Below are 23,828 nucleotides of genomic sequence, written 5' to 3'. Positions count from 1 at the left end.
ACTTTTCCAATAAAGTTAACTATTTTTTCTTAAATTGTGTGAAAAAAGAAACAGGACTATCAAAGTGGAACGGAGGGAGTATACGCAAATCCATTTTCAATTTGATATTTTTGAGTCCATGAATGGTTGAGGAAAGTCAACTCTTATTCTCTATCCGTGTATTTAATCACTTTAATTTTTTTTCCCTCCTCCTCTCCCTCTCTCTCCCCCTTGAAGATGAATAGACATTTCATGTTTTTATTTTACTTATTTTTAACCACTTATTTTTTATTTTTTTAGGCTCTAGCCGTGTGGGTTAAGTTGTGTTGTTGTAGTTATTATTATTTACATATAAAAGCTTTAGAGGCTCCAATGTACAGCTAAAAAAAAAAAAAAACAAAGTTCCAATGTACAACATCTTATGCAAGTGCTTAAAAGTCTGAAATTTACTTAATCATTGCACTTCATCCCCTTTTCTCTGTGTTTTCACGATAGCCTTCTACTTTTGTTATGGAAATTGTTTTTCATTTGACTCCATATCTGCTTTTATGTTTTCCCGGCCAGCTACCGCTGCTTCACATAACACAAGCTTCTGAAGCCACTAGCCCTTTTGAGGCCATTTCTATCTATTACCAGATATTTGCCAATCCTTCATCTTCCTTCATCTTCTCCAGAGGCCCTAACAATAAAGGAGCAGGCCATTTTTTTAGTACTATCCAGTTTTATATATACGTCACTCAAACCCACAAAAATAACAGGCGAAGGAGAGGGGCACAGAAAACCACCACCACCTTTTTCTTCTTTTCATACTTGCGGGAAAACACAGGAGAGTCTTTGAGCAAGAAAATGTATAGCAACGGAGACTCTTCTTCTCCGGAGGACTCCAATGGCGAATCAAATGAAAAGGCTCAGAGATCGATCAGAGGTATTAATTTTTCCCACGTATCTGATTTAGTTTTGCAGTTTGTGATGCGATTTGGGTAGTTCTATGTCATCTAGGAATTGTTTGTTGCGCAGAAAGTGGCTAAAACGAAAGAGATGTTGTCGAAGCAAGCAGGTCAAACCAAACAGATCTTGTCTAAACATGCAGACAAGATTGCCAAACGGGCTGAAGAGCACGAAAGATTCATCAACAAGGTAATCAAGTAACCGACCGACCAAAACCCACCATATGTTTGTCAGATGGTCTCAGTGGCTATTAAAAGAACAACTTTGTAGCTCATATTTGTTTCCGGGATTCATAGTTTATTTACTTTTACTAGCATGTTTGCTTATGGTTTGGTGACCTGGGATGTCGATTTTAGGTTGCACTGATTGGGAGCTTTTTGGGTTGATAGGTGACTTATTTGTTGAGTGTTCTTGGGTTTGGAACATTCTGCTTTCTGTTGGGTGCCAGTGAGTATTACATTCTTAAGATTTGATAATTCAGTTATCTTTATCCCTCGAATAATTAGTTAGGCCTTGTGGATTGTCATTTGCTAATTTGCTTTTGCGGTTCTTTTCTATTGTGGCGCAGGGCCTCAAGATGTCCCTTATGCATATTGTTTGCTCTCTGTCATATTTGTTCCTCTACGGTGGATTTTATATCGATACAAGAAATGGCATTATTATCTCTTGGTAAGCTCTTCCTGTTTTGCAACTTCTTGTTTTGGCCCATTTAACTATACGAATATTTTTTGTTTTGTGTATCTCGGTTATTTAGATGTTTTGTCGAAGAGGTTCTAGAGTCCTAATTAGACAAAATCACTTTATGTTTAGTTGGAATTCTGATGGTACATGTTATCTGTGAATTTTTCTGTTTCAGTGTAGACTTCATCTCCTACAAAATGTACTTTCTCTTGTGTCACTATGTACTTCTTTTGCCATTCAGGACTTTTGCTACTACGCCAACACACTATTCTTGGTCATGCTTCTTTGTTTTCCTAGAAATGAGAAGTTTTTCATGATTTGCTTCTGTTTTGCAGAGGTAAGCAATCAATCTGGAGATGCCTTGTTTTCATCTAAATAGCATTAAGATTTGCTTCTTTATGTCTTGACTCCTCACATAACTGCAGGGTCCACTGGCTTGGGCACTGATTGTGTGGAGATGCAGCTTAGCCTTTAATTCTTTCGACAAAATTGTAAGCGTCTTCATACATCTTTTGTCTGGTAAGTTGGACATCCTTCTCTACAAAATAAGACAAAGGAACTTAAGAACCTTTTGATCCAACTTCGGCCCTTCTTTTCCTTGATCCCCAAAGCAAAAGCTGCAAAAATTATCTGTGGAATTCTTGATACGGTGGCCAAAATACCTGCCACATCTGATGTTCAGATTGCCCTATGCAAGGAAATTGTGCAATAGACACGTGATGAGAAGTGAACTTTCCTTCGTTAGCGCACTGAGGCAAAGCTTGCAGCTCTATTGATGGAGACCAAGGAAGATTCCGAAACTTTAGCTCTCCTTTCTGGACCAATCAAGGAGGTGAGAGGATATAGCTTTCATTTTATATGGTCTTTTGCACTTGTATAATTTCTCTCATGGGAAAGTTTCATGTTTTATGTCTCTGCAAGTTCAGAATATAGGAAAGCTTCAGCTGAGTCCATTAAGTGCTCTTTTTATCACTTGAATTTCTTCATTTCCAACCTCCCATGACTCAAGTACTGATTTACCTTGACAGCTTTGCTCAAAAAGCATCCTTTAGTTGATATAAACTTCTTTTCCTGCAACTGCTTTATAATTTCATACTACAGACCAGCTTTTATGTATTAATTGTTTTTTGAGGACTTGCAACAACTGAATGTTGAACAAACAGCTCAAGAAACTTAAGCACATAATCAATAACTAATATGTTTCCTTGCTCCAAATCATTATGTTGTCTCAAAAGTTGAGACAAGTCCAAATCTATTTGTTTAAGTTTTGTTTTACCTTCTTTTATGATAGCCATGATATAAAAAATGATGCAGTTTTTCTTAATGAGTTTGAAGACCAAATCCGACTTAAAAATAAATAGAAATGGAATAAAAGAAATGTAGGAATCACATCTAGGTTTTACTACTGTGTTACCATTAATTGCTTGAGTCCTGATGAACTTTGAATTCGATAAGTGCAATTCTAATAAGTATTATTGACGATTTGGAATTCCACTTTTGGAGGTCGAAAGTTGGAGTCAAGTTATGCTCCTAGAATACCTGCTCTTTTTTTTTAGTGTCTTATCAGACAATTTCACATAATTATTTATCTAAATGTTGATGTTTGAATAGTTTATCTAGAAAATTACATAAAAAGCGATTTTTCTGATATGATCTAGAGAACCATTTCATGAGTATTGAACTTTGTCCCTTCTAAGTACCCCAAAGAACCTTACGCCCAGCCTTCTGCATTTAGATTGCGTAGAATTCTATGATCCCCAATTGTTCCTCGTTCTGGAACTGCTCAGAATCTAGGTAACCTTGGGAATGACTTTTGGTAAACGTAACAAGTCCCTCATGAGAGACTGGTATCATACAAAATATGGAAACCAATGTTTCATTTCCATTCTTTAACCTCCTTATCAGAAAGAAATAGATCCAGCATGGCAGACTGGTAGAAAATTGAAAGTTTCAAGGATCTAAAGGAAAACCAACTCATAACTAAGGCTCTCAATCTTAATTTCTAAGAGCTATCATTTGTGTAAATTTGTCATCTTTTGTATTGAAGTTAATTCTTTCAAAAATAAAAAATAAAAAAAATCTTTAGCAAGCCACATATTAGTACAATTCAATGATACTTTCTGCTAATATCCTCAGAAGTTAGACCTTTTGCTACTGCAAAATAATGAAGCCATTTTTCTTATTGTTCACACCCCAAACAAATAAAAAATTCATTTACAAAACTGCTTCTCTATGTAAGATATTTTAGTAAAAAAAATTTTTCAAGCTAAAAATAATAAGTAATGTTTTCTAGCAATTGGATCATTTTGAGATTGAGCCAAGCAGCCAGCATTATAGAACAAAAAACACCTAACCTAACGTTGAGATAGGTGGAATTATTGCAACAACCAACCGCCAGCAACACAAACTACAGTCATACTACTACTACTTAATGCATTTCCTCTCTGCAATACCATCCACCTCTGTTTCAATCGCTCACCCATACCTCTAAATCACTTTCTTGATAAATACAGAGAAGAAAAAGGAATTAATTTTTAGCTAATTAATTTGTAGAGTAGAGTAGCTAATCAATTTAATTTGAACAAGTACAATATAATTCTTCTGAATGTATTTTTTTACAAACGACTATTATATCTTTTTGTCATGCTTAACCTTCTTGTAGTAAAATACTTATTTTCCCGTACTGGACATTGATACCCTTTTAAACATAAGGGACAGGCGTAAAGATAATCATTTATGGCAGAAAAGGGATATCCATAGATATCCAAACATCTGAAACATTACGATCTCTACATCTTCGCTGCCAGCTACCATTGCTTCAATTCTTGAGTCAATTTTCATCTCAGCCACTAGCCCTTCTGAGTCAATAACTCATACCATTGCTTCATTTATTGAGCTAGCTTATACTTTTACAAATATCCTTAGGAAATGTTCAAAGAACAGAGGTTACTGTTGATTACATTTGATCTGCTCTCCTTGGTGGCATTTTTGTCATTCCAACCTCTTGCTTGATCTTTTTCTTAAAGCTCATACAACTGATTACTGCTTTTGCTGGGAAAATACCTTTTTTCTGCCCTTATTACAAGCTTTATGCAAATGTTAGTTATTGCTGAACTCTCATGATGCTACCCTTATTACTCATTCTTGCAGTTGTATGTACACAACTTTTTGTATGTTCAGAAAATTGATTACTGAGTGTTTATCGTTTTGCAGTGAGAGTGTATATGAAGATGAGGACTTTGATGAGACCCAGAGGCAACTAGCTGCATTACTGGCCTCAAAGATTCAAACATGCTTTTCCTGTATCTTTAATTCTCTTCTTGCCTGTTTTATATAATAAATTGGATGATAGAAATAATCATCTACCTTACTTTGAAGTTTATGATTAGAGAAACTCGAAATCCTTCTAAACAATAGTTTTGTTGGAAGTTTTTGTTTTAAAGCCTACTTCTACAGAGTGCTCATCTTCTTGATTAATATGTTAGCATACATTTTACCAGGTTATGTAAAATACATCTCAAGAAGAGGAAGCATAAGTTATTTTTGCTTTTGTATGCATTCATTATTTATAACAAATCTCTGTCTCCCCTCTCAGGTCATTTGTTATTTGAATGAACTAAATCACTCATTGTCGTATGCCCTTGGAGCTGACCTTCTATTCGATGTATCAGAAGATTCAGATTATGTCCGAAGTATTATAGGTAGGATGTTATTCTTGAATTCTGCCTTCTAAATTTGTTCAGTATTTATATGTATTGCATTTATAAGAAAATAATACATGGTTAGATAAATACTGATTTTTGACTATAAAGTGGCACTGGTACTACATAACTTAACTATGCATTTCTTTTTAACCATGGCATGCACTTCTTACTTATCTTTCTATTATATGCTTTTGTGTCTCAGCTAAAGCTATAGACGAATGTCTTGACCTAAAGACCAAGGCTGCTGAGTCAAATAAAGCAGCAAAGATAGATTCAAGATCAAAACCCATTGTTGAAAGGATGCTTGATAAGTATGTAAACTTCTGAAATGCTAGATTACACTAGAGATTTGAACTTTTTCTCATTATCTCATTTTTGGACCTCCCTGTAGGTTTATAACTAACAGAAAACATCAATAAGCTGTGAGAATAGCCATAAAATACCAAAGATTGGATAAGATTGGGGAAGCAGTTATAAGAAGTGACAACATTCAAGTAATCCTATACTATTGTAATCATGTCTCTCACAATTTTGTCAGCTCTAGAAAATATCAGAACAGTGGTTATATCTATCTAATTCATTCTTGTTAACCTTATTCCTAATTCTAGAGAACATTAGTCCAAATATATCAGATGTCAAAATTTGAGAAATTTTGACCCTCAACTACTTTAATGCAGATACAGCATCTTCCTGTTAGAGTATTCTAAAAACAGACATCAGCTCATTATTTAAGCATATGTCAGCTTCTCATGTTTTTGGATAGACCAGAGGACATTGCTGTTGTATTTGAGAAACTCTTAAGAACAGAAAGCAACAATGATGCTTTATTGGGATTTCAAATAGCATTTAACCTTGTAGAGAATGAACACCAAGCTTTTCTTTTGAAAATGAAGGACCAACTTTCCAGTCTCAAGGAACATGTTTATGCTGAGAGGTTATCAAAAATAAAAGGAATACTGTCTGGAGAGACTTCCATACAGTTGACATTGCAATTCTCATGGAGTTATTATAACTAAGGCATTTTCCCTATTTTCTTTTCTTCTCTTCCCAAGATAGTTTCTCAGTTTACTGGATTTCTTTGAAGTATTTTACTAATTTTTGGTTTTTTGCATATTACATTGCATGTCCTAATTCTCAACAAAATAAAGCAATCTGTTGAGATGAGAAATGGTATTTGTCATAATGCAACTATATACGCTAATAGCATTATGCATGCTGTCAGAACCGTCAACACCTTACTGTGCACCTGCTTTGCTCATCATTTTATATGTTGCATAATGATAAAAGTAGTCATTTCTATCTAACATTTCGTATTTGTTTAAACTCTCAGAACTGGCTCACCAGGGCTATAAATTAGGCTAAGTTTAACACAACAGCACTACGAGAAACACAAGCATTGTCTACTATGGGGAAGGCATAAATCAGTTCCTGTGTGATAGTCTAACAAGCACTAATGCTGAGGTATTTGCCTTGTTGTGTTATGTAAAAAAGTACCTATTTTTATCTTTGCACTTTTCCGCCTTTTTTAAAAATTGTCTCCTACAAGTTATTCAACATAGTACCTACCTTAAAGAATGTCCTTTACTTGAACATCTCTGCTTAATGTCTATAATCTATTTCTAAAATTAAAAGCTTAATGAATTCTCTCTTTTGAAAAAGAGAAATCAAAAGTCAGTTGGACATTTCTAACGATTTGGCATTGGGGATAGCTCTTGACAGTTTATGGAACAGAAGAAGCAACTGATACACTGATTGAGCAGATAACTTGGGATCAAGACCCCATACTACGTTATGGATAAATGTATGCATTTGCATTGGCTTACAGTAGAACTGCAAACAACAAGGCCATTCGACAGCTGCTGCATTTTGCTGCATCAGAATTGAGTGACAATGTTAGGCACACTGCAGTTTTAGCACTGGGTTAGTTTCTCTTACGTTCAGGTTTGGCACTTGCATATGGTTTATGTTCTAGGCTATAAGAATTTGACACCAAGGCTTTACTTCTCCGAACAACTTTTCATATGATGTATTCGCTCTTAATTTTTTCTAACCTTCTACAGGGATCGATGAAAATGCACATATTGAACAATCCATCTAATTGAGTTGCTAATCTTAAAATGTAGACTCCTCAAATCGTCTCCCTGCTCTCTGAATCATATAATCCACATGTTCATCAAAGTCCAGTTCTTATGTTTGGCATATCATGTGCTGGTACTGGTCTGAGCGAGGCCATATCATTGCTGGAGCCTTTGACATCAGATGTGCCAGCGATTCCCCTGTTGATGCATTCAGGTAGTTTTTTGCCTCATTTAACAGTGATTCCCTGATTTTTTTACCTTATTTAACAGACAGCAATTGGAAAAATTTATTCTGGATAAGCATCAGGACACTATGAGCAAGATGCTTGCAATTTGAGCATTAGGAATGTTGGATGCCACTATTCACTGATTTATCGTGAGCATAAAATCTCATTAATGCTGTACAATAACTCAAGTATTAATCTTCTTGTTTCATTTTCTTCTCTACATCAGAAGTATACAGACTCTTATTTCTTCTGCTGCATCCATTTTAGATTACATCAACATAATGGATATTCAGTGTTTTCCCATCTATTACTACCTCTATGCTATTATACTCGCACCTTCTCCACATACCAACTCCCCTGCTGTTACTTTGACTAAAACTTTCCTCCTTGTGTAATGAAGATTGAGAAACGCAGCATTTTCATTTCACATTTAGTCACAATAGATGCATGATCTTTTTATTATATAATAAAAAAAATGTTTTCGTTGACAATGCTTTATGTTGGATTTTTTTCAGTTGTTACAAGCTTTGCTCACGGACAATTTTGTAATTGCTAGATTCATGGTGCTGCAGAAAGGAAATCAGAACTGGAGCTCTTTGAATGGACTAAGCATTTTGAGCTCATGTGTAACACATAGTTCACGACACAAGCCTGAACTAGCGTGTCAGTTATTGCCTTTTTTTTTTTTTATAGCAGCATGGACATTGTTCTTTAACTTTTCTAACAGGAAACTCATTCTATTGATTTCTGCTCACACTTAATATCAGAGCCTAAAACATCATGCAGTGAAAGCAATTGCTCATGCTCATTCATTGTAAGACACTTATTGCGCTTATAGATTGTGTATACAACTTCCGCATTGCTACTATTATCTGTTTCTTATTTTCGCTTCTTTTTCTCTTTCAACTTTTTCCCTTCCCTCACCCCTGCATAATTCTCTATATATTTAATCAAGTTTGTTTTCTCTTCATTACTTCTCAGTACAATGACAATTTCAAGCAGTAATCAATTATATAAAAAACTCAGACCAGTTCTCCTCTGCTCATCAAACAGAAAAGTGAAAATCAGGAATTGCTTAAACTCAATGACACCTTACTAATATATACTACTTTTCCATGGTAAGGAAGCTTGCTAACAGGTCTAAAGTTCCCACGCAAGCCTAGTTTACACATACAAACAGCCAAGAAATCAACTCAGACGCACACACGCACAAACAAAAAGCGTAGTCACCTATTCAAAAGTATTTGTAATTGAAGGTGTGATTATTTGGGTTTTTTTCCCCTAAATATACCTATATATATAGTGGCACTAAATTCAATAGTTATTCGTGAAAGCGAACATGATGCAACCAACCCATGTAAAACTCACGTCCTGGCTCATTTTTTTTATTAGTTTATTTTGCTCAATTAATTGAAAAGGCAAAATTACTATGGGTGAAAAAAAATAATATAAAATTTATTAGTAGGATAGGGTAGAGGAGTAATTAGGAGATGAGATAGAATAAGAGTTTATAATAAAGTAAAACTCATATCTAAACCACCTACTAGTGGGTAGTTGCTAGGATTTAGAATTTTATCAAAGCAATAGAGAGAAAAAAATTAACACCATTCTTACCTTTCTCTTGTCTGCCTCTCTTAGAGCAAGAATCCACTAAGAATAGAGGAGAAAGAGAAGACGTCGTTGTCGTCGAACAAGCAGACAACTAAGCGCCTAGACCTGTAAGTTCCGAACGCACGCTAAAATTCTTTTTCTCTTGAGTTTTATTAGTTCCACGAATTATTTTGAAAATTTCGAGTACATGTACATTGAGATATATTTATGCCTGTATGACAAATTTAGGAAGATTTAGGTTTGGATTAGTAGGATTAGGGTATTAAATTCTAATTATGGGATGAATAGGATTACCAAATTGTTGGAAGGTTATTTAAAAAAAAAGGAAAGAGAAAGAGGGGAAGAGCAGCGGCGGCTGCCGCTACTGTTGTGTGCGTTGCTAAAGCTTAGCAACGCAACAACTGGGAAAAAAAAAAGAAAGGAGGAAAGGAAAAGCCGCCAGCACAGGGCTGGCGACATGAAAAGGTTAACCTTTCGGCCAACTGAATGAAAAAAAAAAAAAGAAGAAGAAGGGAGAAAGTCGCCAGCGTATGGCTGGCAACAGAGGAACCAAATTGCCAAGGTTGGCCAGCAAAAAAAAGAAGTAGAAGTCAAGAATGGCTTGGCAAAAGCTTTGGCAACGCCAGTGGAGTGCAAGCCAATAGAATTTTTTTTTTCAATAGTTATGATAATATTAAATAAATAAACATATATATATATATATATATGTATAATGGCAAGTATATTTGGATTAGAAAGATAGCATGGGCTTAGTGAATATTTAGTAAATAAATTTAGAAATAACTAGGCCATCTTTTATGGACTAACATAGGAACTAAATTTCAAAATCCAATCTACAGATAATTTTCGGAGTTAAAGATTAGTCATTTAAGCTTGTACTTAATTAATTAAGTCTAGGATACTTAGATAGAAATATAAAATATCTTAATCTAGCCTTATCAGATTAATTTATACAATGTAAGATAAGTCCTAGATGGTTAAACGAAGCACTTATAATCATAATAACAATAATAACAATACTAACGATAACACTGATAATCATAATGGATAATAATAAATCATAAATATGTATAGTAAGATAATAGTCAAGATAATAAATATGATGATGAATAATTATTTTCTTCTAAATTAGGAAACTTTACAAAAAGGAGAACCTTCCAAATTAAGGAATTTTCTAAAAATAGAAACTCTCCAATTTAGGAAACTTTCCAAAAATAGAAATCATCCAATTTGGGAAAATGCTACTAGGGTTCATATAATGGTCTAGACAAGAATCTTTAACTTGCTCAGAGTTTGTATATTTATGTATCTGTAGGAAATATCAACTAATTAGAAAACCTATGCATTTGATAGGTATGACACAAGTTTAAAAAATCTAAAGCAGTTCCACTCGAGTAGCCAGACAAAGGTAGGTGGTACTTACCCTTCTAAGATTTCAAAAGTTTAAAGTGAAATTTTTGTCATTGATTATATTTTTACGTGTTAATCTGAATTGTTTTTGATTAAATGATTTACTTGACTATTTAAGCAAGTTCTATTTTGACTATGCAAAAATGGACCATGTGATTTATTTGAAACCTCTTGACATGTTATTATATACCGAATGAGCTGTATCTTTTATGAAATCAAGTACTATGCATGTGACGTGTGAAGTGAATTTAGATCAAGAAAAGCTCAAAACAATCATGGAATAGACGGTAGGGGCTATAGTCCTGTCTAATGGTCATGGTAGCCTGGTATAGAGTCCGGCCGATTGACAAAGTCATGGTAGTCTGGTATAAAGTCCGACCGATTGATCCATGTATGTAATGAGACCAATCGGTAGTCATGAAACATATTGGTCGCCCACTTAGAAGGGGTTTAATCTCTAGGCTGAGTACTTAGTAGCCGGTCATTACATGCACTTGTAATGAGCTGATCTGAAGAGACTTATGAATTAATATAAAATGATCTATGATTTTATGACTTTCATGTACGGTTACCAATAAGATGCTTTGAAATTGCTTTGTCACTCGTTATTACTAATTGTTTTACCCATAATATTATTTTCATGATTATGGATGTGAATGATGTGCAAATAATTTGATTTATATATGTATGTATATGTAAAGTTATGAGTGCATGGTCCAACAGAAGAGTAGATATTACCTACTGAGCGACTTATCGCTCAGCCCACATTTTTACTATCTTTGCAGATTTTGAAGAGTATGAGTCGATTTACGTAGAAGACCCTGAGTATGACTTTTATTAGTTTTTAAGTGAACAGAAGTTAGTAAGCTAGCTACTTCTAGTTGTTAGTTTTATTTACTTTTCTTTCTGCTGTTTCAACCAGAGAATAAATGTACGAACTTATTGGATATTCATAGACTATCCTTCATATGAGATTTGTCTCGTACTTTATTTAGTTATATTATTGAGTACTTTTAAAGTTTAGTCTAGTTTAATGTTGTCTTGTATTCTTGAGCGGGACTTGAGAATACAGCGGATGTCACGTGACAGGCGCGTGCAGGCTCGGGGCATGACATTTTTAGTGGTATCAGAGTTTAGGTTCGAAATAACACCATAAGATAGAACGGTTTAAGAAATGAATGGCGGTGATTAGTAAATTAAGCTTGAAAAGATTTGTGTACCTTAGAGAGGAAGAAATCATGACTAATAGTATTCCATTTGGCATTGTAGGAGATGGCCGAACTGGTACACAGGGAGCACTAGGATTGCGACTACCCAGTTCATGTGATAGGATGCGATGTGGCCCGTCTTAGGAAGAGACAAAGATTATATAGGGACATGTACCTTGAGGAGTTAGAGAGAGCCACGGACGGAGTTAGGAAGGTTCATGCGTTGGCTGATCGAGTAGCTGACCAAACGCACGAGATCTCGATGTTAATAGTGTCAAGGGAACACATGAGACAGAACATGGAAGGCTGGCATGAGGAGGCCCTTCGTCTAAGAGAAGAGGTCAATAAGTTGAAAGCGGAAATGGAAGTTTAGAAGGGACAAACTGATATGTATAATGAAAGATTTGAAGAAGTAACTTCCCTATTCCAGGATCGAGATACGGAGTACCAAACTTTAGTGGTGAAATATGAAGAGAGGAGGCAGCGCGTGATGAACTGGATAGATGACCACTAACCCCTTGTACCCCAAATGCCTGGGTGGAATCACCTGTGACCTGATAGTGACGCGGAACTAGATAGCGACCCCGAGGAGGATCCTGAGAACATGCCCGTAGATAACCATTAGGGGAAAATGGAGTTGAGGACCAGGATGGTGCTGAGGGGGTGTAGGAGACGGAGCAGTTGTGGATGCAGACCCACCCGCAGATGAGTAGTAGAGTTGGTCTAAGAGACATTCTATTTAATGATTCATCTATTTTATTAGTGTTATGGAATATTATTTCAATAACATTAGTAGGTTGGTTAGTGATTGTTTGCATTGATTAGTTTTTCTATCCAATCGTAGATTATTGGACAGTTTAGACACTAGATTCGTTAGATATTTCTAGAAAAAGTTAGGATATTGACTTCGATGCGTAAGAAGTCGATCTTTTCATCTTGAGTTAGTGAATAAAATCTCTACTTTAAATTTTTATTTAGTCATCTATTTTATTTTTGGGGTAGTATGCATAAAAAATGTAAGTAGATAACTTTAGTTGTGGCGTCTTAAAAATATATATTCATATATATATATATATATATGTATAATAATAAATAAGAATAAAATACTTAATTTAGTATGGAACTTATCTGTTTGATTTAAGAAATGGCACCAAACACTAGGCGTGGCGGAAATCATAATGGCAGCCCTACTGGTGAAAACGACCATGGTTATCACAACCAAGAACCATATCAAGGAAATAATAATTAGAATATGAGTTACCAAAGGGTTGGATCAAGTGAGCATTAACCCTACATGATGTTACCCATAGAATTAGTGATTACACTAACCGGGGTAGCCCAAGCATTACAAGCCCATACACAGTTTGCACAGATTCAAGCTGTTCAAACCCAAAATCACGGACAAGGGGGAACTCAATCATATTATAAGAAAATGAAAAGGGTCCATGTCCCTACCTTTGACGGAACTCCTGATCCGGATTTGGCAGAAAAGTGGTTAGATGAAATAGAAAATAATTTTGCACTTTTGCAAGTGTCGGAGGAGATGAAACACCTAATCATCAAACCCTTTTTGGTAGGAGAAGCCAATAAGTGATGGGCAACTCTGGAACCTACCGTCGCCCCACCAGTAAGTTGGACAAAATTTAGAGACAAGTTCCTGAAATATTTTTTCCCACCGGCTGTAAGAATGCAGAAAATAGATTAGTTTGAAAATTTGAAACAAACTCCAGGGATGTCTGTGGTGCGGTATTTGAATAAATTCACGGCGTTAGGAAGGTTTGTTCCATCAATAATGGCAGATGTGGAGTTGAAAAAATATAAGTTTATACGGTGGTTGTCGAGTAGAATTCAAACTAGGGTGAACAGCTCTTACACCCCTGTGTTTAATGATGTGTTGGACGCCAGCGTTAAAACTAAGGCTAATTGCAAAAGGTTAGATGAAGAGGGTAGGAATAAAAGGCCTAGACTAGGGAATGAACTTGCAGTGTCGGAAACACTGAAACTTGGCAGACAGTTCCGTTTAATTAAGAAAAGTCATGGGCCACCACCAAAGATAACTGGAGGAAGCACCTTCCCTGTGTGCAAAACTTGTGGAAAGCTGCATTGGGGAGAATGCCGGCTGAAGACGACTGTCCCCACGTGTAAAACTTGTGGGAGGATGCACCGAGGGGAATGCCGAATTGGAATAGGAGCTTGTTTTGAATGTGGACTGCAGGGGCATAGAACTATGAATTGTGCAAATAGGAAGGTAGAAGGAGATAAGAGTGACAATCTCACTGATAAGAAGTCAAAGGTTAACGCGAAGGTGCATGCCATGACCGACGTTGAGGCGGAGGTGTCAGGCGATGTGGTCACAGGTACTCTTCTAATTAATTATGTGCTTGCTTACATACTATTTGATTGTGGAGCTAGTCAGTCTTTTGTTACTAAAAAATTTACAAAGTACTTGTGCATGTCTCCTGAATGGACGGACCACCCCTACCGAGTGACTGCTCCAAAAAATAAAATCCTAGTGTCTCATACTAGGTGCCCAAATTGTAGTGTGGAATTGGAGGATAAGAGATTAGAAGTAGACCTAGTACTAATAAATATGAGTGATTTTGATGTTATCTTAAGAATGGATTAGCTAGTTAGACACTTTGCACAAATTGATTGTAGGAAGAAGAGGGTGTTATTCATGAAATCGAACGAGAAGGATTTCTCTTATCAAGGAAATATTGGTGATAGGAAAATTCGTAAGTTACCTCTTCTATTTGCTATGCAGATGTATAGGACAATAATAAAAGGATGTGAGACATATTTGGCTTATGTTGTAGATATGGAGAAAGAGGAGACGCTTCTAAAAAAGATTCCGGTGGTGAAGCATTTTTCTGATGTGTTTCCAAAAGACCTTCCCAGTCTACCTCTGAATAGAGAAATAGAGTTTGAAATAAATGTTATACTTGAGGCGACTCCCATATCTAAGGCTCCCTATAGAATGGAGCCCGCAGAATTAAAGGAACTTAAGGAGCAATTACAGAAACTACTAGATAAGAAGTTCATTAGACCTAGTGTTTCTCCTTAAGGTGTACTAGTACTCTTTGTAAAGAAGAAGGATGGTAGCCTGAGCTCGTGTATCGATTATAGGGAGTTGAATAGAATTACAATAAAGAACAAATACCCTCTTCTGAGGATAAATGATCTTTTTGACCAATTGAAGGGAGCTAAAGTATTCTCTAAAATAGATTTGAGATCAGGATACCATCAATTGAAGATTAAATCTGAAGACGTCCAGAAAAGTGCTCCGCCGTACAAGGTACGGGCACTATGAGTTTTCGGTAATGTCCTTTGGATTAACCAATGTTCCGACAGCCTTTATGGATCTGATGAATCGGGTAATCAAATCGCAACTAGACCGCTTTATGGTGGTGTTTATTGATGACATTTTAGTATACTCCCCAAATAAAGAAACTCATGCTGCTCACCTTAGGGAAGTCTTAGAGATACTAAGAAGAGAGAAATTGTATGCTAAATTTAGTAAATGTGAATTTTGGTTGAAGAGTGTGGCATTCTTAGGACATATGGATATTAGCTCAAGGGGTGTCTGTTCATCCAAAAAAGGTGGAGGTAATTGTAAACTGGCCATGGCCCACTAATGTAACCGAAGTGAGGAGTTTCTTAGGGTTGCCCGGTTATTATCAAAAATTTGTGAAATGATTCTCTACTATTGCTATGCCTCTTACTTGGTTGACTCAAAAGAGAGCAAAATTTGAATAGACAGATAAATATGAAACGAGTTTCCAGAGGTTAAAGGAGAAACTAGTGTCAGTCCCAATACTTACCCTACCCTCTAGAATGGAAGGATTTGTGATTTATAGTAATGCCTCTAAAAATGGTTTAGAATGCATTTTGATGCAAAATGGGAGAGTAATTGCTTATGCTTCTAGCCAACTAAAACTGTAAGAGTAGAATTATTCAACACGTAATTTGGAATTGGCAGCAGTAGTATTTGCATTGAAAATATGGAGGCATTACTTATATGGTGTGCAATGTGAGATTTTCACCAATCACAAGAGTCTCAAGTATCTATTTACTCAAAGGGAATTGAACGTGAGGCAGAGAAGGTGGTTAGAATTAATTAAGAATTGTGATTCAGTTACCATTCGGGCAAGGCAAATAAGGTAGCGGACGCTCTCAGTAGGAAGTCAAGGGTATTAAGAGAACCCACGACAAAGGATCAGATGGAAATAAGGTAGCGGACGCTCTCAGTAGGAAGTCAAGGGTATTAAGAGAACCCACGACAAAGGATCAGATGGAGAATTTTGAAGTGAAAATGGTGGATTCCACGGCTCAAATGCTAGCTGCCTTAGTGGTCGCACCTACTTTAATAGATAGGATTAAAGAAGCACAACATTTTGATAACGGGTTTGCAAAGATTAAGGAAAAACTTAGAGTGGAACCGGTCGATGGGTTTGAATTGAAAGACAATGGAAGTTTGTGGAAAGATGGTAGATTATGTGTGCCAAGGGATGAAGGATTGAAACAGGAATTGCTAAAGGAGGCACACAATTCGAAATTCTCAATTTACCCTGGTGGAACTAAAATGTACCAAGATTTGGAGAGGAATTATTGGTGGAATGGGATGAAACGAGAAATAGTAGAATATGTAGCGAGGTGTCTGGTATGCAACAAGTAAAGGCCGAGCATCAAAGACTTGCCGGCTTATTGCAACCCTTGAAAATTTTCCAATGGAAGTGGGAACATGCGACAATGGATTTTGTGGTAGGATTGCCCCGAACAATTAGGAATAATGATGCCATTTGGGTTATAGTCGATCAGCTAACCAAATCTGCCCACTTTCTACCAATGTCGAATGGGGTAACAATGGAGAGGTTGGTAGAGATGTATATGGAGGAAATCGTATGTCTTCATGGTGTTCCAGTAAGTATAGTGTTTGATCGAGACCTTAGATTCACGTCTAAATTTTGGTCGACCTATCAAGAAGGTATGGGGACTACCCTGAGATTAAGTACCGCCTTCTTCCCTCAAACGGATGAACAATCAAAAAGGACCATACAGACACTGGAAGACATGCTCAGAGCTAGTACTCTAGACTTCTCGGATAGTTGGGATAGGTTGGTGAAACTAATGCAGTTTTCGTACAATAATAGCTATCACAGCGGTACAGGTATGACACCGTTTAAAACGTTGTATGGATGAAAGTGTAGATCCCCCTTATATTGGGATGTAGTAGGTGAAAAGCTGATCACTAGCCCCGATTTGGTAGAAAGAACTTTGGAGAAAATTAAGATTATTCGGGGAATGTCGCGCACCATTTTTAAAAGAAAAATAAAATAAAATTTACAGGTTTATAAAAAATAAATTTTTGATTAATTTTGAGTAAAAATGTGAGTTTTTGATTTTTTAGAAAATAAATAAAGAAAATGGGTCTAAATGGGACTTTAAAAAGTGCGATGGTTTTGACCCAAAATAATAGTATAAAAAGGATTTTTAATGAAAAATAGGAGTCGTCACTTGGTATTGAGTTAAGGTGTACCAAATCACCTAAAAATAAATTTTTAAATAAAAAGTAGAGAAAACCCTTTTTAAACGACTCCAAATCTGCGAAAGTCAAGAGAAAAGGGGTCGGGAGTCACGATTGAAGAAAGGGAAGGCAAGGATAAAATCCAAGACACCCTTTCAACCTAACCAAAATTAGTTGCGTGATTTAGTTAAAAATTTTTTCTTATTTTAATTTTAAAATTTATCACATTTGGATGTCATTATATGAATGCCAACCTAGACCTAATGGCTATCAAGAGGGTCAAGATGTCTCTTCAAAACTTGATTGGTGCAAATCGCATTAATTGCGACGCCCACAAGTGACTCCTTGAAGAGGTCACGAAGTTTGCAACAAATGAGACTTGAAAAGAAAGAAAATAATAATATACAAATATACATGACCTAAGAGAATGCATCATAATGGGTGCGGAGACTATCATTTGTGACTTCGATTTTTCCTTTAATAGAGGGAATACGAACGTGCTAAAACTAGAAAATCATACTCGTCCATATCCCATATTCAAGAGGTACTCCATAATCTAATCAAACAAATGTACTAACCTATTTCTAATTTTCGTAAATGGAATACAAGTCTACATGTCATGTTTCGCACATGGGCATAAGGGATATGTATATAGGGGGAAATATTATGCAAAATGGTAAAAAATCCTAAAAAGTAGAAAATATGCATGAAAATGTAGTGATTGTCACACAAATATGATCTAGCGCGTGGATGGTTCTTAAGGGTCTAGCGTGGGACTAGTCCATGTCTATAAGTTTCCACTAGCGTTGAACTAGCGAAAAAACAGGAAAAAAGGCCACAACTAGTATTGAATTAGTGTGGTGACGTCATACATTTATCATAATCAAATAAATTATATAAAATATAATAAAATCAAGTAAACACATAATATCACATAAAACACATAGCACATAAGTATGATATCTAGATGCAATGCCCTAAGAAAACGAATAACACGTAAACACACAAGCATGCAAAACACACAAAGCAAATAAAGCAAATAAAAATCTAACTATTACATTTGGGGCCCTAGCTACAATCTAAAGGGGGAAGGAATAAAATAAATACCTAACTATTAAATATTTCATCTAAATACATGTCTTGAAACTCCTAACTATTACAATTCGGCATTTAAATGCTTCTTAAATAATCAAACATTAAATTAAACTAATATGCAAAATTAAAACAAGTAAAGTGAATAAATAAATAAATGAAACAAAAACATTCAAAAAACATGCAAATTACACACATAAAGTCACATAGGAGCACATAGTATCAAGTAAAATCAAAATAAAGGAGTAGATGTACTTCCCTTGAATTGGTGACCTAATGAAATGAAATTTTTCTTATTTACCCTCCAAATCAAAGAAAAAGGTCAAGGCATCACTTTAATTAACAAATAATCACAAGAAATGAAAATAAATACGAAATTGAATCAATCAAAGCATTCAAATGAAAGTAAACAACTCATATCCAATAATTTAAAACAAACAAGGACCCAATTGAAAGAATTAAAGAAGTTGCAAGGGTCAAATTATTATTATTGCTAAGATTGGAAGTCCAAAATAAAGGTTTAAAAACTAGTGGAGTTCTACTAATTATCTCCTAAAACCAGAAAATAAACCTACTTAAAACATGGTTAAAACATAAAAGGAACGAATGAAATTCAAAAGAGTGAAATTGATTACTTTTTCCATATTTCTGGGCTATAGTGGGATGAAATGAAAATATAGGGGTTAAGTTGCAATTTTAAAATTTTTTCATGCAAATGGTTCGAAAGCCTTCGTCTTCCTCGCTGGTTTCTTTATTTCTGCAATTTTTGCAGCTTACTAGCAACCCCAGGAAGTTTGCAATGGCTTTAAACATAGCTTCGAAACCCAACATTCATTAGTGATACGGTCCTCGATCAACACGTTTCGAGACGTAATACGTTTGTCCAAGGATCTAGCGAGATTGTCCAACGCTTGGATTGCGGAATCTAAAATCAAAACGGACGACACGATTTGATTGAAGGTGGTAGAATGACGCCTTCAGTTGAGGTGAATACTCAAAGGATAGGTCGGATGAACAATCAAGGACCACACGAGATTGCTCACAAATCCTTGCCAAGAAGCAAGTAAAGGCTGACTCTTTCACAACAAGAAGAACCGAAATAAAGTAACTTTTATTGATAAAATGTGTAACCCTTAATTCGTACAAAGTGAGTCTTTAAATAGACTAAGGGCTAATGAAAACCTAGAGGGAAAGGGAAAAAGGTTCAGCCACTTCAAGGCAAGGTGGGCCGGCCCATGACTAACTAAACAATCTAGTCTAACTCTAACAATTGAAACCTAGCACTAAAGCCTTAAGGCCTAGTCGGCCACCCCACTTGGAGGCCCACTTAACTCTTCATGGATTTGGATCATTGTGTAGACCATTTGATCATTCCCTTCCAGGCCCTCAATTTCCCTATGGATTCCTTATTGGTCTTGGACATTTCGCACAAGGTTTGGAGTGACTCTTTGAATTGCTTAGCCCGCTCACGAGTAATTGGGCCCAATGGCACTCGGACTGGATCATTGCGTGGGCCAAGGTCCATGCACACATCAGTCCCCTCCACTTGAGAAGGATTTGTCCTCAAATCTGGATCCTCCTCGTCAAAGAGTGGACTCAAATCAGTGACAATGAAAGTCGCACTTACGTTGTACTCGACAGGTAGCTCCAATTTGTAGGCATTGTCATTGATGCGTTGGAGCACGCGGAAAGGTCCATCACCCATTGGGGACAACTTACTTTGGCGTTGCTTGGGGAATCTTTCTTTCCTCAAGTGTAGCCAGACCCAATCTCCAGGTTCAAAGGTCATCTTGCGACGGTGCTTGTTGGCTTGCTGGATGTATTGCTGAGTACGCCTCTCAATGTTGGCTTGAACGGCTTCATGTAACCTGCACACAAAATCAGATTTCTTTTTCCCATCTAAACTTGTGTGCTCAGAGGAAGGTAAGGGTACCAAATCAAGGGGGGTCAGGGGGTTAAAGCCATATACGATCTCAAATGGTGAGTAGTGTGTTGCACTATGAACAGTTCTATTGCAAGCAAATTTCACATGTGGCAAACACTCTTCCCAAGATTTAAGATTCTTTTTTATCAAAACCCTGAGTAAGCTATCAAGTGTGCGATTGACAACCTCAGTTTGTCCATCGCTTTGTGGGTGACTTGTGGTTGAGAACAATAATCTAGTGCCAAGTTTAGACCACAAAGTCTTCCAAAATAACTTAAAAACTTCACATCTCTATCGCTAACAATGGTTTGAGGCATACCATGCAGACGGACAATTTCATTAAAGAACAACTTAGCAATGTCGGATGCATCATTAGTTTTGTGACAAGGGATGAAATGAGCCATCTTAGAAAATTTATCAACAACGACATAGATGGAATCATTACCCCTTGGTGACCTAGGTAGTCCCAAGACAAAGTTCATGGACAAGTCTACCCAAGAATGATGTGGAATAGGTAATGGGGTATACAAGCCATATAGATTTGTTTTAGACTTGACTTTGTGGCAAGTGGCATATCTACCAACCATGCGTTCAACATCCCTACGCATATGAGACCAGTAAAAATGCTCTTGCAACATTGCTAAGGTCTTAACAATGCCAAAATGGCCCATGAGACCACCACTATGTGCCTCTCGAATCAAAAGATCATGAATGGAAGAGTTAGGCACGCACAACTTATCCACATAGAACAAAAACCCATTATGCAAGAAATATTTTTCATGTGGACTCTTAATGCAAGATGCATAGATTTCACCAAAGTCATGATCGTGGGCAAATAGTTCTTTGAGCATCTCAAACCCTAACAACTTAGCATCAAGAACAGCAAGTAAAGAATGTCTACGAGATAAAGTATCAGCTACCACATTTGTTTTACCAATTTTGTACTTAATGACAGAAGAGAAGGTGTCAATGAAACTTACCCATTTGGCATGTCGCTTGCTCAACTTTGGTTGTCACGAATTCCCGTGGACGAAGGTAGTGTTGCCAAGTTTTCAAGGCTCTCACGAGTACGTACAGCTCCTTGTCATATGTGGGATAATTCAAAGCAGCTCCTCCCAGTTTCTCGCTAAAGAATGCACACGGCCTCTTGTCTTGCATGAGAACAGCTCCAATACCTACACCAAAAGCATCACACTCAATCTCAAAAGTCTTGTTAAAATTTGGTAATGCTAAGACAAGCGCATGTGTGAGTTTGTCTTTGAGGGTGAGGAATGCTTGTTCTTGGGTTTCTCCCCAATGGAATGTATCATTCTTCTTTGTCACGGCAGTTAATGGGGCAGCAATGGTGCTGAAGTTTTTGACAAATTACCGATAGAAGCCCGTCAATCCATGGAAACTGCGCACCTCAGGGACGGATCTCGGTATTGGCCATTGCTTGATGGCCTCAATCTTGGATTCATCTACTTTGATGCCCTGTGAATTCACAACATAGTCTAAAAACACAAGTTCATTAGTACAAAAGGTGCACTTCTTAAGGTTAGTGTATAGACGCGCCATACAAAGTATGTCAAGAACTAATCTCAAATGCTCCATGTGCTCATGCTCGTTACCACTATATATCAAAATATCATCAAAGTAGACAGTAACAAATTTACCAATGAATTGTCTCAATACATAGTTCATTAATCGCATGAAAGTACTAGGGGCGTTAGTCAACCCAAAGGGCATGACTAGCCACTCATAAAGACCATGTTTAGTATTAAATGCCATTTTTCATTCATCACCTTCCTTCATTCTAATCTGATGACAACCACTCCTCAAATTAATTTTAGTGAATATGACAGCACCATCAAGTTCGTCAAGTATATCATCTAGTTTAGGAATAGGATGGCGATATTTAATAGTAATAGCATTAACGGCTCGGCAGTCAGTGTACATGCGCCAAGTACCATCCTTTTTAGGGACAAGTATCATAGGTACAGCACAAGGACTCAAGCTTTCCTTTACTCAACCCTTACCTAGTAGTCCATCAACTTGCCTTTGAAACTCCTTTGTCTCCTCAGGGCCCATGCGGTAGGCTGGTTTGTTGGGTAGTGGTACTCCAGGAATCAAGTCTATTTGGTGCTTGATCCCTCGAATGAGTGGTAAGCCATCAGGGATTTCATCAGGGAATACGTCCTCAAATTCCTGCAAGAGAACAACTACACTCGAAGGCAATGCCTTATCGAGCTTGTCAACATTCAGTAGCACATGTTTACAAATCATGAGTAATACAGGCTGGTCAGCATTTACAAGTTTTCGAACATCCTTACCCTTGATTATCATGTTTTGCTTCCTAGTGCTGGGTTTAGTTAAGGCATGATCATGGGTGACACTAGGTATGCTCATTTGACCTTTGGTCGAATGCTCACTTGTAGAAGTGGAGCACTTGCTAGGGTCGGCCGCCCTTTATTTTCTCTTTTGACGGTCCAATTCACACTCTCTTTGTAACTTAAGTTGATCCTCATACACTTGTGTAGGTGTGAGTGGTGTGAGGACCAGGCGTTTACTATTGTGCAAGAAAGTGTACTTGTTTGCCCTATCATCAAATGTGACGTGTTTATCAAATTGCTAAGGTCTTCCTAAGATATCATGGGTCGCACGCATGGGGACAATATCACATACGACTTCATCAATGTAGTTGCTAATTGAAAAAGGAATACGTACCTGTTTGTACACACGTACCTCACCTTCTTCACTTAGCCATTGGAGGCGGTATGAATGTGGATGTCTAGTGGTAGGAAAGCCCAAGTTTTCGACCATAAGTAGGCTAGTCACATCTGTGCAACTCCCACCATCAATGATGAGGCTACACATCTTGTCACCTACTTTACAACGAGTGTAAAATAAGTTTTCCGTTTGCAATTGCTCGTCCTCCTTGACTCTGGCGGTGAGCACTCGTTGTGCCACCAAACAACTGATTTCTCCTTGTGTAGGATAGCATTCTTCTCCAGTCAAGTCATCCTCCAAGCAATCAGTCTTGTCCAATTCAGGCATCTCCTCACAGTCGTCTTCATCGGACACGATTTCGCCATTATGAGTGACTAACATGACTCTTTGGTTTGGACATTGGGATTGGATGTGTCCAAACCCTTGGCACTTGAAGTATTTGATATCCCTACTCCTAGTCTTAGGAGTCTCATGAGGTACCTTAGAAGTGGATCTGGATGTATCAACAACTTTGTTAGGGGTAAAACGAAAATCTCGGTTAGGAGTATTACTTTGAATTCGGCTAGAAGAGGTGGGCGTAGCCGAATTTCCAGCTTCGTGGATTGTCCTCCGTGGTTGATTTCCCTTCCATGAAGGCGAGTTGAAAGTTTGGAAAGGTACGGGTCCCTCGCCTCAATTCCTTTCCCCTCTCAGCCTTGATGGCTAGCTCCAAAAGATCATGCATGTCCAAGTA

General features: G+C 37.0%; 1 protein-coding gene across 7 annotated transcripts; it reads left to right on the top strand.

The window, feature by feature from the left end:
- Positions 1-482: 482 nt before the first annotated feature.
- Positions 483-8,480, top strand: LOC113763253 (uncharacterized membrane protein C776.05-like). 7 transcript variants are annotated; one of them, XM_027307009.1, is made up of 12 exons: positions 483-904; positions 997-1,116; positions 1,317-1,374; positions 1,496-1,596; positions 1,850-1,945; positions 2,034-2,127; positions 2,220-2,440; positions 4,822-5,309; positions 6,643-6,773; positions 7,022-7,232; positions 7,373-7,604; positions 8,174-8,480. In XM_027307009.1, the coding sequence occupies exons 1-7, from the start codon at positions 866-868 to the stop codon at positions 2,318-2,320; spliced, it is 609 nt and encodes a 202-aa protein (XP_027162810.1). In that variant the 5' UTR covers positions 483-865; the 3' UTR covers positions 2,321-2,440; positions 4,822-5,309; positions 6,643-6,773; positions 7,022-7,232; positions 7,373-7,604; positions 8,174-8,480. The 7 variants fall into 7 exon arrangements, 2 of the variants coding, with proteins under 2 accessions (XP_027162810.1, XP_027162811.1); XM_027307010.1 differs by lacking the exons at positions 4,822-5,309; positions 6,643-6,773; positions 7,022-7,232; positions 7,373-7,604; positions 8,174-8,480 and adding an exon at positions 5,515-5,533; XR_003467318.1 differs by lacking the exons at positions 483-904; positions 997-1,116; positions 1,317-1,374; ... (1 more) ...; positions 1,850-1,945; positions 2,034-2,127 and adding an exon at positions 5,515-5,623 and having other exon boundaries at positions 2,334-2,440; positions 4,822-4,910; positions 5,204-5,309.
- The last annotated feature ends 15,348 nt before the right edge of the window (positions 8,481-23,828 follow it).

Source organism: Coffea eugenioides, chromosome 2 (assembly GCF_003713205.1).
Source record: "Coffea eugenioides isolate CCC68of chromosome 2, Ceug_1.0, whole genome shotgun sequence".
Taxonomy (NCBI): domain Eukaryota; kingdom Viridiplantae; phylum Streptophyta; class Magnoliopsida; order Gentianales; family Rubiaceae; genus Coffea; species Coffea eugenioides.
This window is presented reverse-complemented; position numbering and strand designations above follow the sequence as displayed.